At 42.1% G+C, this 15748-nt stretch overlaps 1 protein-coding gene across 6 annotated transcripts in view; it reads right to left on the bottom strand.

Annotated features, from left to right (window-relative positions):
- Window positions 1–2517: 2517 nt before the first annotated feature.
- The window catches only part of OTUD4 (OTU deubiquitinase 4), a 42483-nt gene continuing 29252 nt past the window's right edge, over window positions 2518–15748 (bottom strand). For all 6 annotated transcript variants that reach the window (XM_070474804.1, XM_020898243.2, XM_020898240.2 and 3 more), the window contains 8 exons: window positions 15442–15604; window positions 13417–13540; window positions 13089–13144; window positions 12293–12373; window positions 11284–11422; window positions 10477–10737; window positions 9002–9042; window positions 2518–7632 (listed from right to left, as the gene is read on the bottom strand). In XM_070474804.1, coding sequence (XP_070330905.1) covers window positions 6421–7632; window positions 9002–9042; window positions 10477–10737; window positions 11284–11422; window positions 12293–12373; window positions 13089–13144; window positions 13417–13540; window positions 15442–15604 — 2077 coding nt within the window. In that variant the 3' untranslated portion in view covers window positions 2518–6420. The remainder of the gene's footprint in view (window positions 7633–9001; window positions 9043–10476; window positions 10738–11283; window positions 11423–12292; window positions 12374–13088; window positions 13145–13416; window positions 13541–15441; window positions 15605–15748) is intronic.

Genomic DNA, 15748 nt, shown 5'->3' with positions numbered 1-15748 from the left:
TACCTTCTCTTGCTTACAAATTCAATGTAGTTTGGTGTCTGACATGTAGTTTTGCCTACTGTATTGAAGGAATCGATCTGCTCATCAGAGCAGCTCTGTGTTTCTATAGGAAGACTAGGTAACTACTCACTTGGTTAAGTGATTTCACTCCCTCGTTAGTATTTCATGTACATATATGTCAAGCCCTCAACCCCACTGGTGAGTTATGAGTACCACGTGGTTCTGAAGAGCGGTCTGGGTTGGAGGGTCAGAAAGGGCTACAATAGAGGCAGCTGCCAGGGAAATAGAACCTATAAAGATGGTAAAATAATCCACATGAAACAGAAAACAATGTCAGATATCAGCATGGGCACCCAAGAGCTTAGTGAGAGGAAAAGATAATACAGGCAAGAGTGTAGTGAACTTTCAGTGCCTTCAAGATTTAAGGTAGAAGTTTTTACATGGTCTGAGTAGGAATAAATGAGAAAAGCAGTTGGAGAAACAGAATTATCAAATAATCAGTTCAGCAGCTTATAATTCTTTAATTTTCATTTTATTACTACTCACCAGTACCTCCTCCCTTGCCTAATTGATAGGATAAGCAGTGTGCCCAGCTGCAGCCAGTGGGTCGTAACTGGGCTAAGGCCATCTGACAGTCCTCCTCTTATATCCTAGTTGCTTGCAGCTCAGCATGCCATGTTGACCAGTTCTAGCCAATAAGCTGAAAGAGAAGCCTCTTGGAGTTTCCGAAAGCCCTTTTGCTTTTCTAATAAAGAGATCTGTATCTGGTACACCTTTTTGTGGCTGTGTTGTGACCACAAGGTGACGAGAGGGAAATGCTGAGAAAGTCACAAGGATCCTAGCCCTGCTATCAAACACCACACAATGCCAGCAGCCACATTCCTTCCAGATTTCTTAGAACAAATCCCTGCGTAAGCGGATAAAACTCACAGATTTCTCTTGAGGTCAGAACCTTGGCTCTGAGGTCGCTTCAAAGGCTTCCCATTTACTTGTGCCAGGGGACTGGATGACCAGCTCAGAACCACTTTTCATCTTAGCTTGCAGATTCCTGGACATCAAACCTAACTAAACAAGTATGACTACATTGTCAAGTGGGTTTTGTTTTTTCCCCAAGAATCTGGAAACCAGGCAAGGAGAGGCTTGTCTATAGGAAATGTTTAGTTACCACTATTGCCCGTTTGACTGGGGCGCTCCTGGTGGTGGTGTAGCCGCTTAGTCGTGTCTGACCCCTGTGACCCCATGGAGTATAGTAGCCTGCCAGGCTCTTCTGTCCATGGGATTCTCCAGGCAGGAATACTGGAGTGGGTTGCCATTTCCTTCTCCAGGGGTGCTCCTGATGTGAATACAAATATAGGAGTTCCAGCTCCCAACTGCACACGCCTGAGTCTGCCTCCCTTATCTATACATCTTCACCTAATGAGACTGGCAACCATGTACATCTGTCCCCTCATGGAGCAAAGCCTTGTGTCATTTCATGTCTGTACCTCTGGTTTCTAGTCTCCATTTTTGGCCCCCAACTTATGAACACATGAAAGTATAAAGGACTAAGTTACACTACTACTAAGAGGTATATCCTAGGTAGGTACTAAAAACAGCATTACTTTCTCAGTCTAGCTGAAGGCATTTAATCCAAAGCCAAAGTTTTTATTTTTAAAAAACTAGCTTACTACAACGATTTTTATTGGAATCAGTTAATAATTTCCTAGTTCAGTATTTATATAACATTTGAAGAGATATGAGACCCTAAGAACCACACCGTTTTCTGTACTTAATATCCCTAAGATTTTTTTCTAAGTGTGGAAAATAAATGTGATCATAGTAATGACATGTATTTTAGAAAGTTGATTTTTAAGCTCCAGTTTCACTAATGAACTCAAAGGATCAATCTGAAAAACTGACATTCACACCAACATCTGTAGCTTGACGATTCTGAGGAGTGCATGATTCACTTTTGGTAGAGCTTATAAATTAGTTAGGGTCTGTGAACAGAATTTGTACTTACTTCCTCTTTTGCAGTTTATTCACATTCTTATATCATTCCCTAGAACTGCACTTAATTCAGTTAGGAGAAAAGTAGAAACTTAGGCTTCAAAGTATTTAAGTATACTGGCTACATTTTCAAATAAAACTTTCAAACAATGCTTTATCTAACTTAAAAATTCATTTAACCTATAAATTATTCACAGATATTCTATACATTCCCATTTCATTTAATGACTGCTGAGAAAGAATAGGACTAGCTCTCAAACCAGTTGGGGCTAGGTTCAAACCTAAATTCTACCACTTACTAGTCGCATGACCCTAGCTTTATTATATATGTAATGTAAGGAAAAGAACAGTACTTACCCCATAGATTATAAATCCCACGTGGTGTTTAATTGCACATACTATTTTCTGACTGGATAAAAGCCATGCAAACTCTTAACTTCAAAATTTCACTTAAATTCCTCCTAAGATTTATATGCTATATTATATATTACTGCTTAAAACCCTAGAGCCAAAGAATCACAAGCAGAATCGAGAGACAAAATTTAATATATGCACACGGTTTTATATATAATGCAGCATCACACCATGTAGGGCATTTACTCTTATTTTATACATTCAGATATGTTTGAAACACTTCTTAAGGCTACAAAACAGAACATAGAAAAATAAACAGGAATATATTCAACACTTACAAAAAGTGATATGATAAAGAATATAAAGTACTATTTTCCTTTGAACACTTCAAAAGATGTATATATACTTTTTTTTTACAAGTAACATCACAAATAATCACATCTTCACATGCTTTATTATTTGTACTCAGTGTAAGGCTATTATCATTTTTCATACATAAATTTTTTTCTAGCTCTGTAACAATGCAATTTTTTATCCATTCAAGTAAATTCAACCCCAAAGTTGCTGTTTCCCAGCATTAAGACATGCACCCACCCCTCTTGTAGGATTTTCTAAAATTTGTATTTCAGGGGAGAAAAAAACCTAAATTAGTGGGAATTCCCAGTTAGTGGGAGAGTAAGTGGCTTACACTAACAGCAAAACCTTAGTTCTTTGAAACTGACATACTGGAACTGAGCCATTATTAAGATTTGAAACAACACAATAGCATTTAGACATTAAATAGGAAGCAAAATACAGTAAACAGAAATAGTGTAGCCAAATATGCATTATTTTCAGCTACACTAAAATGGACCTTGCTTAGTACCCATAAGTGAAAGACTAAGGTAAAATAAATGAGGCATAAATAAATATTGCTAGTTCTAGGATGGCTGAATGTTTTCTAAACCAGAAATGGTTAGAAAGGAACTTTATTGCACCAAGTCAATCATAAGCAAGTTTGCAGTTCACAGGCATTATTCAACCTTGAGTCACAAAGGAAACACACTGCAAGAATATAGAGTTTGCAGCAAATATGATGACATATCAGTAGGGAAAACCTACTCCAGCCAGGCCCCAGCAGGGTCTGAGCTTAGGTCAGCCATGAAAACGCACACACAGGTTAACAGGGAACAACAGGATGAGAACTACCCAGATGCCAGCATCCTGCCGCCAAGGGGTATGTGGAACAAGAACTGAAGATCTATCTGAGAGGAGATGAAGAGGAGAAACACACACAATACTAAAAGGAAAGGGGCTGGAATCAAGTTTAGCAAAAGCCAACAAAAATGAGAAGTGAGCTTTGGTCATGCTAAACGTTTGTTCTTCAAAATGTGTATGATCGTTAAGAGAGTAAGTTCCATAATTTCCAACTCCGAGTACAAATGATTCTCACTTCTAAGCTTTTGCTTTTCTCTGAAACATTTTTATCTCATGTCAACATACCATATAACTCAGTTAAAATGGAGGAGGACAAAGCTTGCTTGGCCCTAGTTTGACCTCAGCATAAGGCAAAACCCCTGGACTGATACACCAAAATCAAACCCAAAGGAAAAACAGACCTTCCTGCAAAGACTGATCATTTTAACACCGAATAATCAAAAGTCAGAGTTCGTTCTTCTTATTCCAGAGGCCACTGACTGAAGTGCCAACTGCTCGAGGTCTCCCTCAGCACCGCTTCCACCACACACTGCAGGTGAGGATGGCAAACAGGAAGTCTCCCTCAGCACTGCTTCCACCACACACTGCAGGTGAGGATGGCAAACAGGAAGTCTCCCTCAGCACTGCTTCCACCACACACTGCAGGTGAGGATGGCAAACAGGAAGCAACTCGGCATTTCCTTCAGGAACTACAGAGGTAAGACAGAGTGACAGTGAAGAAACCAAACAGTACTCTTTCCTATCCAATTTTAAAACATTTCCAGAAGAAACTGAGATCAAATCCCAGTCAAGAAAACAAAGAACACAGGAACAGAATGAATTTTTTTTTTTTTTTGGGGGGGGGGGGGGGGACTCCTGAGATCAAACCTACACTGCTGAACTTTTAAATCTTGTCACTGCAGCTAATGTAATTTTCATTAAAATGATCAGGTAAGCTAATCTTACATGTAAAAGCATGAGCTGAAAGTGGAGGACCCTCTCATCTTCTCATTCCATAACAACTGTTGATGGTGACTAAAAAAAAAAATTCTTAAGCAGTACCTTCCCCAGTTTTCTGGCTTAGAAAGTGACAACCAGAAATTCCTTTCAACAGGTTCTCTCAATCTTTTTCTTTTCCACACAACAATCCCAGTCTACAAATTTCTACCTAGCACCATCACAATAAAATGTTATCTTTCAAAGTGCTCTCTAAAATCCTATGTTACAAAATATCTACACACTAATCACTACTCAAATCAGCAGTTACACAGACATCAGGTAATTAAAACAAAGAGGTAAATAACCATTATTACAGTACAGCGGAGATTCACTGAGCTGAGCTGGCATCCAAACATTCCCGTAGGTTAGCAGAGAACCCAGAAAACTCATCTGCTTCAGCTTGTCAAATTCAAGTGAATTGTATCTGCTTTTAAAGTAATTTGCTTTAAAAAAACAAACAAACAAACTACTTTTGGCTAGGTGTACTACACATGGCATGCAGAGAGAAATTAACTACATTATTTGCATAGCACTCAAACTTCCTCATCAAAGGAGAACATAAAAAAGGGCAGAATTTCACACTGATATGTACAAATAAGAAATACAAGCTACAGCAATTTTTTTACACAGTAACATAGATGAATGAATACTGTGTTAATTCAGAGACTCGAATCTCCCAATGGGAGCAGAGTGCACCATGCAGAGGGAACTTCTAAATGAATACTGCAGAGACAGGAAGGAAGCGGGATCAAGGACATGTTACCAAGGGGCAACAAGCTACATGATGCAAAGCAAATCCACAGTCTAGCAGCATCCTCTAGAAAAAGAACTCAAAGTCATCCTTTTTTGTACAAGTTCCAGCCGAGACAAATTGAACATGCAAGTGTCAAGTGGTACGCATAAACTGATGGTGCAAAAGAGAAAAACGAAACACAGTAACTCTATAGAAACCTGTCAGGCTAAAAATTTTTTTAACATTTCTTCTCACAAAATATTTAAATCTGTCAGTGCATTAGTGTTAAAGTGGCATTAAAAAACTTCTGCAGTTTTAACAGATGCAGATTATTTTCAAAATGCATAGCATCTACATTTCTTTCGAGTAGGCACCATGATATTTACACCAGTGCTAAGAATTCTTGGTGGGAACAGCCATTTCATTAGATTTCCTATGATTTCTTAAACATCTATTCTTGTATGCAATCTCAAGTTCAACAAATACTCACCAAAATTCAAAAATATACCCTATGAATATTAAAAGAACTATATACATTTCTAAGACACAGGTTAATAGGCTGCCTTATGTGTAATATTAAAGAGAAGACATCATTCAAGTTTGACAGATATTGAGATGAAAGGCCTTTGGGTTGGAAGCGTTTCAAAAGACAACAGTGTTTTAGGCTAAGACCTGTTTGAGCCCAGTTTATGACTAAGGCATTGCATAATAAAATATACGTTTCTATTTGGTGCGATGTTATGTTTTGGAATCTATAGTGTGTCGAATGGTATATTTTGTCACTTTAGTAAACACTACAAAGCACACGTTTCCAACATCTGAAATTAAACTTATATAAGGAAAAACAAAAATCAAACACTAAATCTATAATGGTTCATATTAAGCTGTTTATAAAAAATACTTTAACAAACTTATTTCTTACTTTTTATAGGGGCAGTCACCTGATAAATAGACAGGTTTTGAAGACAGAAAAATGGCAACACCAGGAATTCACCTGCCCCCTGAACACATATCCAAAATCTCCTGTCCAGAATGAGAGTGAAGGTAAGGGGGGGAGGGGAGGAGAGAGTTCCAATTTGGGTTTTTATTGGGTTTTTTTGTTTTTTATTAAAGCCTTCAGACACTCCACCTAAGCAAGGGCTTCCACTCTAAAGCACGGCAGCGACACATCAGGTGTGCTGTCCCCGATGGCCGTCCCCCATCCCTGACCTCCTCCTGTCCCCGCGGTAGGGCCGGCCGCGGACGTTCCGGTGGTACTGGTAGCCCTCGTCGCGGCTCCTGCTCGGCTGCCCCTTCCAGGACTCCTCGCCTCGGGCGTGCGGGTACCCTCCGCGGCCCGAATAGCCCCAGTCGCTCTTGTACTTCCTCCCCCCGAAAGTCTGGTTGTAGAACTGCTTGGATCGCCCGCTCCTCAGAATGTGCGACACCTCGTTTTCGTCCTCTGAGCTCTCTTCTTTTGGTCTCTGCACCCTGCTATCCACGGAGTTGGCCCCGCTGACCGCATCAGCAGCAGTCTTCGGCTCCTTCCCTTTCTCTGGTTTTTCTTTCAGACTTGGAATGGTCCTTTTGGGCTCCAGTCCCGCGGGCGCAGCTTCCCTCTCTCTGTTTAGAAGCTGAGCGGGGCCGTGCGCCTCGCCCTCGGCGGCAGGAGGGCCGGGAGCCGGGCCCGGCTCCGCCTTCGGCGTCTGCGAGGAGCGCTCGGCGCGGCCGGCCGGCTTGCTGGCGCCGGCTTCAGCGGGAGCATGGGGCTCCTCGCGCCCGGCCTCGGGAAACTCCTCTGCTGCTGGCACGGAAGCACACTCTTTAGAGAGATCGAGGTTTTCCAGGGGCAGATCCAATTCTCCTTTCTCATCGGAGGGCAGAACGATATTCTGCCTCATGACTGGATTCTCGATGAATCCCTGAAAAGGGTAGCCATACCAAACGTGAGGAAAGAAAGGCGGTGCGATGGGGACCGGGCCCAAGAACGGGTTCGGGCCAAAGGACGGCTGCGGGAACATGTTCTTGCCACTCAGCGACTCCTCATAGTCGGCGTGCAGGAGCTGCCCTGTGTTCTCCGACTGCAGGTCCGCCTGGTAGGACAACTGTCCGTGGCTATCGGACACCTGAGACGGAGGGATGACCAGGGGTGAGGGAAACGCGGGCGGGCCCATCTCTGCCTGTGGCATCTGGCCGTTCACGCTGCCCTCGGGCTCCATGGGGAAGTGTGCATCTGGACACGTACAGTCACTCTCGTTCTGAGCAGAAGGAGCTTCTTGGAACCACGGGTTCTGAGGATACATAGGGACAGGGACCTTTGGGTACATCCTGCAGGCTGCCAGATAGGCCTGATGCAGAGGGTACAGGTAAGAGTGTGGGGCCCACATAGGACAACTATATGCCTAGAAGAGACAAAAAAAAACACAAAAAACAGTAAGATAAACTACATGGGGGCGGGGGGGGGGGGGGTGCGGGGGAAGAAGTTTGAGTTGGCTCAAGCAAAGTTTCTTGCATCTGAAAAGACCATAAACTGCAGTCCAAAGACGAGACCCCTCTAACACACAACATGCAGAGGAATCACAAAATTAAGTCACTGCCAAGACTCCATTCCTTGTTTATAGCCTGAAACCAACTCACAGCCCTGATACAGAGGCTTGACAGTAATGAGCCTACCTACAGACCATTGTGATCAATATTCCATCCTGTAGATCTAACTGCACAGAAGGAATCTGGGGTGACAGAGATCTCAAAAACCATCAGCAGCAATCAAGCCTCCAACTTCCAACATCTCAATCGCTGGCTGTTTGGAATGACCTCTGCTCATGTTCTGGCTCTACCACTAACTCAGTATGCAACCCCGTTAGTCCACTAGCTACCTAGACTACACAGGTTCTATCATTAAAAATGCTGGCACAGAAGTAGGTGATCCCCAACATTTGGACTCCATGGTTACAGAAGCCCCCAGAGCAATCCAATTGCAAGGATTAAATTTAGACCTCTAGTCAGGTAAGGCTAAATAATGAAATGAAATACTCCAAATTGCTGCCCTGCAAAAGGTTCAGCCTAAACAACAAAACAAAGAAAAATTTACCAGATTACTGGCTAATTGATCAGCTGTACAGCCAACATTAACTAGAGAAATATAAACTAGGCAATGAATTAGTAGATGGAGAAATTAAATCAAGTCTGTTTTTATGAACTGGTCTGTAGGCCATGGTAACACTTGGTGTTTTAACAGTTCAGAACCCACAGAAACGAATCCGGACAGGAGACAGTGCAACACTGACAAGAACAGAGCTCTCCAGCTCTTTCTAAGACAAGCCATCTCCAGGCTGACCACCTCCCGCAGGAACCTCTGCTCTGCCAGGGAGCCCTGCCTTCCATGGCTGGCCTCCTCTCAGCCTTTCAACAACGGAGGCGGAGAAGAGCACCGCCCCGTTCCATGACCGGAAACAAGTAGGCTCCGACACACTCCGGAACTCGCCCAGGGCCCACAGTAAAGACCTTTCACCCGACTCAAGGAGCACTCTACCAGGCTGTTCCCCCAAATAAACTCACAGGGTTAAATCACTGTCAATTAACAGGAAAAGCAGACAAATGGTGGAGCCTCAATCACCACCAAAAACAAACTGTAAGGCACTGAAAATGCTAGTTTTTAAAATAATAAGATTAGCCTTAGGTTATTGACCAATAGGTTAGAATTAGTAATTAAAACAGTATTAAAAAAAAGTATTAACTTAAAATAACTTTAAAATGATAAAATGTAAATACCTTTACACCAAGATTGAAGAAGAATCGAAGAATGTTCTTATCTGAAAATAAGTAACATCAACACTAAAATTATACATTCACAAAAAGCTTTTTCTAATTATCCTCAAATGATACATAGTTCTAAGGACAACTTAGCCTACTTCAACTGTTTTCTCTAGCTTGTAATACAAAACATGGATTAAAAATTATAATATAACCAAAACCAGGTTCCGTTACTGTAGGGTGATTCTGAGTTCAATACACTTTTTCTACTCTAACATCCAACTCCCAAAATGGCTTAAACCGAGATTTTTTATGACTAAAAGCAACTCTGTACGAAGAAAACCCAGGTGTTCACTGCATTTTTTTTTCAACTTCTCTGTGGGGTTTAAAACATTATAAAATAAAAATTGGGGGGGATAAGAGTAAAAATCAACATAAAACTCATTAATGAGATTAGCAGGACAATACTAGCTCAGGTACTCATTTAACATTAGCCAGTTACCCACAGACTCAAACATCAAACCACTAATAAAATTATCTACAAATATCCAGGTAAAGAGCAGTCACTGCATTACTCTTGCAGTTTTACAGATAGGAAAGTTCAAAACATAAACTAAAGTCTCTTCAGGACAAATTTAAAAGGAGCCTGGTCTGAAGTGTTTAGCTATCAAGCGGATTCTTTAGTAGACCAAAATTTTCTGTCACTGAAGTGTTCTGAAGTATATACCGTGATGTTTAAAAGAAACACTTGTTAAAGCAAGTTTTCATCTTCTGGGATATACTTTTTAAAACTTCCATCCCCTGTAGTTATGACTGCATGTGCCAGGCCTCTAGAAGTTAGTGTGTTAAGCTGAACCAACTTGATTGGAGTCGCTGTCCATACATAGGGCTTGTTTTCCAAAGAAAAATATTGTTTAGAGTAGCAAACTTATAAGCCTGCTCAGGCATGTTGTAAAGCCGCTGGAAAAGTAACTTGGAGCAAGTTTTGTGAATGGAAATGTAGTGCTCAAGTCACATTCTGCTTTAAAAAGTTCTAACAAATACAGATGACTTAAAAAAAAAAAAAGGAGCTCCTTTAAAATATGTATACATATATGTATATACAGGACAGCTATCACGTGTTATACTCATTTCTTTAAAATCTTTTCATGGATATGAAAAGAGTAGTTCAAACACCAAACCACTGATACGGAAAACTCAGCAATGTTTAGCTGTCTGGTTAGTAACACTAGTAAAGCTTAATTCAAAATGGATTCAGGCTTTTTGCAGACATGATGGGGGATGCTGCAGTCACTAAACATATAAAAACGTATCCCATCATAGAGAAGCTGAAACAAGAGTGAGAGACGGACAGGTAGCCGCACCTCTGCTGTCCTCCCCGGGCAAGTCCTCCAGCTTAGGCGGCAGCCTGACCTCTGCCCCCTACTCACAGGTCTCACTCCGCTCCCAGCAGGACCTGATAGAAGTACCCTGAACGTGGAGGAGGAGCTCACCTTTAGGCAGGTCCTCCCCGGTGTGACACAGTGAGTAAGGTGGCGCAATGGCTCGATCTCCCTTTTCGTTACAAGGAAACCCAGGATACAGCGGGTCCTGGTAAAGGCTCAGTGTCTGAGGCAAAGGCATCAAGGGCTGGTTCACGGCCTGTATTGACACAGGAACTGGAGAGGGTGTCAAATGAGCTTGGGACACAGCAGAATCAGGCCCGGTAGTCAGAGTCTGTGTCACTGACAAGACAGGAATTTGGGCAGGGACACCTACAAAAGAAAGGGAAAGGAATCAGAAGCTATGAAGAGGTAAAGATAATTCTCCTCCACAAATAAAATAGGCTGAACGGTAAGGAATGCCATACATTACACAGCTGGGAAGACGGCGTGCGCTTAAGCAATCTAAAGAAGTACTTACGTCAACCACGCACCCTCCTGGCCATGCAGGAGAGAACGAGGCCAAAAAACAGGCTCTGAGCCAATGACAGCTCTTACAGACGCATGTAAGACACACAGCCCGTGTCTCCTGGGGCCGTGAAGAGCTGAGGGGGTTGCAGGGGACTGAAAACTACACTGCCAGCACCGGGCAACCAGAGGTCAGATGTCTTGCTCCCGAGACTGTGAGGGCGGATCTCAAATGAGCACCACATGAACCTGGCCCTCCACCACGGGAAGTAGAGCAGTACGGAAGATCACAGAAGCTCTGAGGCTCCATGCACCTGACTCTGCTCTGAGGTCAAGCTCATACTCAAGAATGTCAAGACTTGGAGGACTTCTGCTGGTTGGTTCAATGAACTTTAACAAATTTTATCTAACCTGTTGGTCCAAACGTTGTAGGTTCGCTCGGCCAGGCGGGCACAGTGGCTGGTAAGGAAGGCACCGCGGGAGTTAGATGTACCTCTGGAGAAACTAGAAGGGGAGCTGGATTTGACAGAGACACATGTTCTGCTGGCTTCTTCAAGAAGAAGGGGTACAAAAAAGACAAGAGTTCATTGTACTTAACACCAATTCAACCACCGAATGCATCATGAGTTGCCTGCCTCTTACACAACTGCAGTTTCTACATAAATGGTCTTTCTTCTGGTCTTCGAAATGAAAGAAGAAACACAGAAGCTAAAAATCCCATACTAACAAATTTCATCCAGTGATTGCCCACCAAAAGTCACAGAAGTCACCAGTGGGGTTAGAAACAAACTATAAAGCAACTTGAACCACATGCTTTAAGGCAAAGAAGCAAATTCACTGAAATCACCCTGAAATTCACAAGTCTAGAACAGCTCCTCACACAAAGAGCTAACATAAAATCATACACTTTCTACCTGACATGAAGGATGTTAACTAAAAGACAAAGGATAAGAACTTTCTCTACTCCTGTATTAGACCAAGAAGCAAAACAATCTGCTAGAACTCAGGTTCTTTCATCATTAAATCTGTAAGCTGGCAGTATTGCCCTTTAGACATACGTCCTTTCTAATCTCTTCAATCATTACATTCCTTCTCTTCTATGAAATAATTGGTAAGCATGCAGAGTTGTCTCTTCAAATTCTGGAAGAAAACAAATTTTCCCTCAAAAATCTTATTTTCAAGCCAACTCATCACAAAGGCAACATAAAGTACCAGATAAAAACTTATTCAACTTCAATTCAGAAGAATGGCTTCTATGTCCAGAAAACATTCCATTGAGACCATTTCAGATTAACCAAGAACAGAATTAGAGGAAAATCGTAATTGCATTCCAAATCATGATCTAATAATAAATTCTCCCATTTCCTATTATTTTCTGTTTTTAAGTAGCGTTCAATGTCAAACGCGACAATGTACTTACTTGCTCTGTAGGAGGTGGGCACTCTAATTTCTTTGATTTTGATGGTGATGAAATTCTTGCACACTTATCATTGCTAATATTCTTTGGAAGCAAAAAAAAAAAAGGGGGGGGTCATTTTCTATTTCAAAGACCCACATTCTGGGATAACCGTGCTACCCTATAGCTCACCTATCTGCATCTAACTGAATCCTCTAACAAGTGAGTACTTTTTTCAATTGTATCTGGTCTTCAACAGGTAGGTAATTTTGCCGGCATGTCTTTATCACATCAAACTATAGCGCAGTTTTTACTAGGGGCATGGTTCCGAAACAGCATTTTTCCCTTAAAAATCTCAATCTGTAATACTATGGAGTAACAGAAAGTAAAGGTCATCATGGCAGTTGAAGTACTGCACCCCAGAATAAATGGTTACAATTTGTGAGTGCATCAATTTTTCTCAAGCATTGTAACTTTCTCCCAATTTTTTTCTGCTTTTCTATTTCCATAACACTTTGTTACAGCTTCCCTGATGGCTCAGTAGTAGAGAATGTGCTTGTCGATATGGGTTCGACCCCTGGGTTTGGAAGATCCCCCAGAGAAGGAAACGGCAACCCACTCCAGTATTTTTGCCTGGAAAAATCCCATGGACAGAGGAGCCTAGCAGGCTACAGTCCATGGGGGTCACAAAAAGAGCTGGACACAACTTAGTGACTCAACACCACTTGTTATAAAATGCTGAAGTCATCTCCATCTTTTTCCACACTATCACAGTGTTAAGGAAAAAGAAAAAGACGCGATTAGTATTCAAAACATTTACCTCCAATGTGCCTGGCTCAGGTTTTTTATCCAAGGGAATATGTCCATGGACAGAGTCTATAACAGATCAAGATAAAAAAAGCCAGCATCAGCCACTAGTCAGGTGTGAAGACAGAACAACAAAACATGAAGACAGAGAAAGCTGGAAGTAAATAGTTTTCACAATTATACACCACACTTTATTTAGCTTGAGTCAAGGCTTCTCTGCAACAGTGAGATGTGACAGTACATTGCTCAATCATTAAAAAGTAAGAGTTCTTTTCCCCATGGCTGACTTTAGGCCAGAAACAGATCTCTAGCATCTGCTTTCAAATGATGAAATAACATACCTTTATCTTTCCGTTCTTCGGTGTCCATTCTCCGCCTGCTTCCTTTTCGATCGCTTCCATGGGATGATTTTCTCTGGATGCCTGGGTTGCTACTCTGAGAAGCTGACTGGCTGACTGATGAACTCTTAAACAAAACCCAACACTTGGTGTTAAAAAATTTACTCACAAGTATATGAACAGAAGTCTTTTAATTAATCTTACTGTTCACACATCTGACTAAAAATCTCAAATTTCATCACCATGTATCGGTAAACTTCCCAGCCTACAAAAAAAATACAACCTAGGGCTCATATTAAATACTCTACAGTAACTGGCTTATTAATAAGCCAAAGGATGAGGCAATCAGACACTTAGCCTAGTAGTTAAGACTTCTTCATATGCCAACATTTCAAGAAGCCACTGTGACCGAACCTGTACTATGCAACTGACATTTCCATTCTTTGCACAAAGAACAGCACCCTTCATGCCAACCTTCAAAAGCAGCCACCGCAGAGCCACGGTCCTCGGGGAGTGGGAAGGCGGCCCCAAGGGCAAGAGGCAGGTACAGTCGCTAGGATGCTTCCCACTAAAATACCCCTGACTGTCAGCAAAGCCCCCCAAGTTCTGCTGAGCTCCAGCTTCTAACTGGTGAAGCACGGGGACGGGAGTAAGTCTGGCTTTTCAGCTCAATGACCACTAAGGCCTCTGCTCTCCTGGGATCAGGACACAGCTGAGAAGAGATCCCAGCCCTCAGTAGCAGGCCTTTTCTAGAGGACAAACCTGAGTCGCTATCAAGTCCAAGACAGGCTCAGAAGCCTGTTTGAACACAGTGAGCATGGAGACCTCATTTTAACAATCGAAACATTTCACCGTCTATTCCCACACTATAGTAGTAGTTTCTCACCATTCAATAACTGAAAAAAAGACAAAAAACTGTGAGTAGAAGCTTAAAAGATCGGTAGTTTATTATCTAAATATTATGGAAAAATAACATATCACAGAGATAAACTACACTCAGAATAGAGGCCATGCCTAATTCACATGTGAATTTGGGCACGTCTTCCAACAATTCCTGGGCTCCTATCCCTGGGCCAGCCTGAACTATGCTACTCCAGGTGAGCTGGTCTCAGCTCAGCCTCTCCACCTCTGAAGAATTCCGCAGAGGCCAGGAAACAATGAGTGGAGCTTTAACGTTTTATACTGATATAAATACACATACCAATATATAATACACACACACATATACACATACACATGTGTATTACAAGGTAGCTTCTATAACATTCCCTTCTGCCTATTTACTGCACTGTTAAGAAAGTGTTCCGACCACCGCTCACGCCTCACAGGTGCCCACAGCTGCATCACAAGCCATTTAGTGCCACTCACCGCTGTCAGACCGCAGGCTCAGGGAGCCCAGTGACCGCGCTCAAGCGGCTACCCTGTCCCTGTGTGCCAATGACCCTCCTCACACAGCATTTACTGCTTCCCCGTCTGTCTCCCTCAAAAGAATTAAGACACTCAAAGGCAGAGAACGTTTGTCTCGTCCCATCAAGCATCTGATACAGGGGGCAAGAGCAAAGCCCCAGCCTGCACCCACCACCGTCTCCAGCAGTGACTGCTCTGAACCACAGCTCTCACTTGTGTGTACCAGGTTTCTCTTAATCGGTCCTGGGTATGTTTGACAAGGAACACTGAAAAGAATGTCCCAATTTTACAGAAGTTATCTTTTAACTAAATTGTACACCTCCACTGCTTAGGGTAAGTCACTGGCTCTGGCTAGCAAAAACAAGCTTCAGTTCAAAACAAAATACTCAACTTGAAGTCAGATAAACAATCAGCTCGCCTCAACTCTGCCACCAACTAGAAGTATCTTTAGACCTCATTTGCCTCATGAACATGAAAAGGAGGGGCAGCTGCATCATCCCCAAGGTAACCTTCAGTGTAAAAATGATTCGTCTGCCACTAGAAACTATGGTTGAGTACAAAAACCATATAAAGGAGAGACTTCTGAAGGGTAACTTTTCCAATTCCTTTTTATATACATACAGAAAGTGCTGGGAAAGCCTGTTCATCTCTGTTCTGAATCTCATAGAGTAAACGAGACTCTTCTATAGCTTGCTTCTCTCTGCGCTCTTCTGGAGAGAGGCCGAAATAGTTAGGTTCTCGAGTCGTGGCATCAAAATCCTCAGCTCTCTCACGATCAGCTTTTCTGTCAAATAAGACATTCTTGGATGAAAAAAAGACAATGTATTGCATACCTAAAATAATCTAAAATAACACTTTCAGCAATACAAGTATTTGCTATCTTAGCTACACTGTGACATTACAGAACTTTTAGCTGCCCGATTAACAA

The sequence above is a fragment of the Odocoileus virginianus genome, chromosome 12 (genome assembly GCF_023699985.2).
Source record: "Odocoileus virginianus isolate 20LAN1187 ecotype Illinois chromosome 12, Ovbor_1.2, whole genome shotgun sequence".
In the NCBI taxonomy this organism is placed as follows: Eukaryota; Metazoa; Chordata; class Mammalia; order Artiodactyla; family Cervidae; genus Odocoileus; species Odocoileus virginianus.
This window is presented reverse-complemented; position numbering and strand designations above follow the sequence as displayed.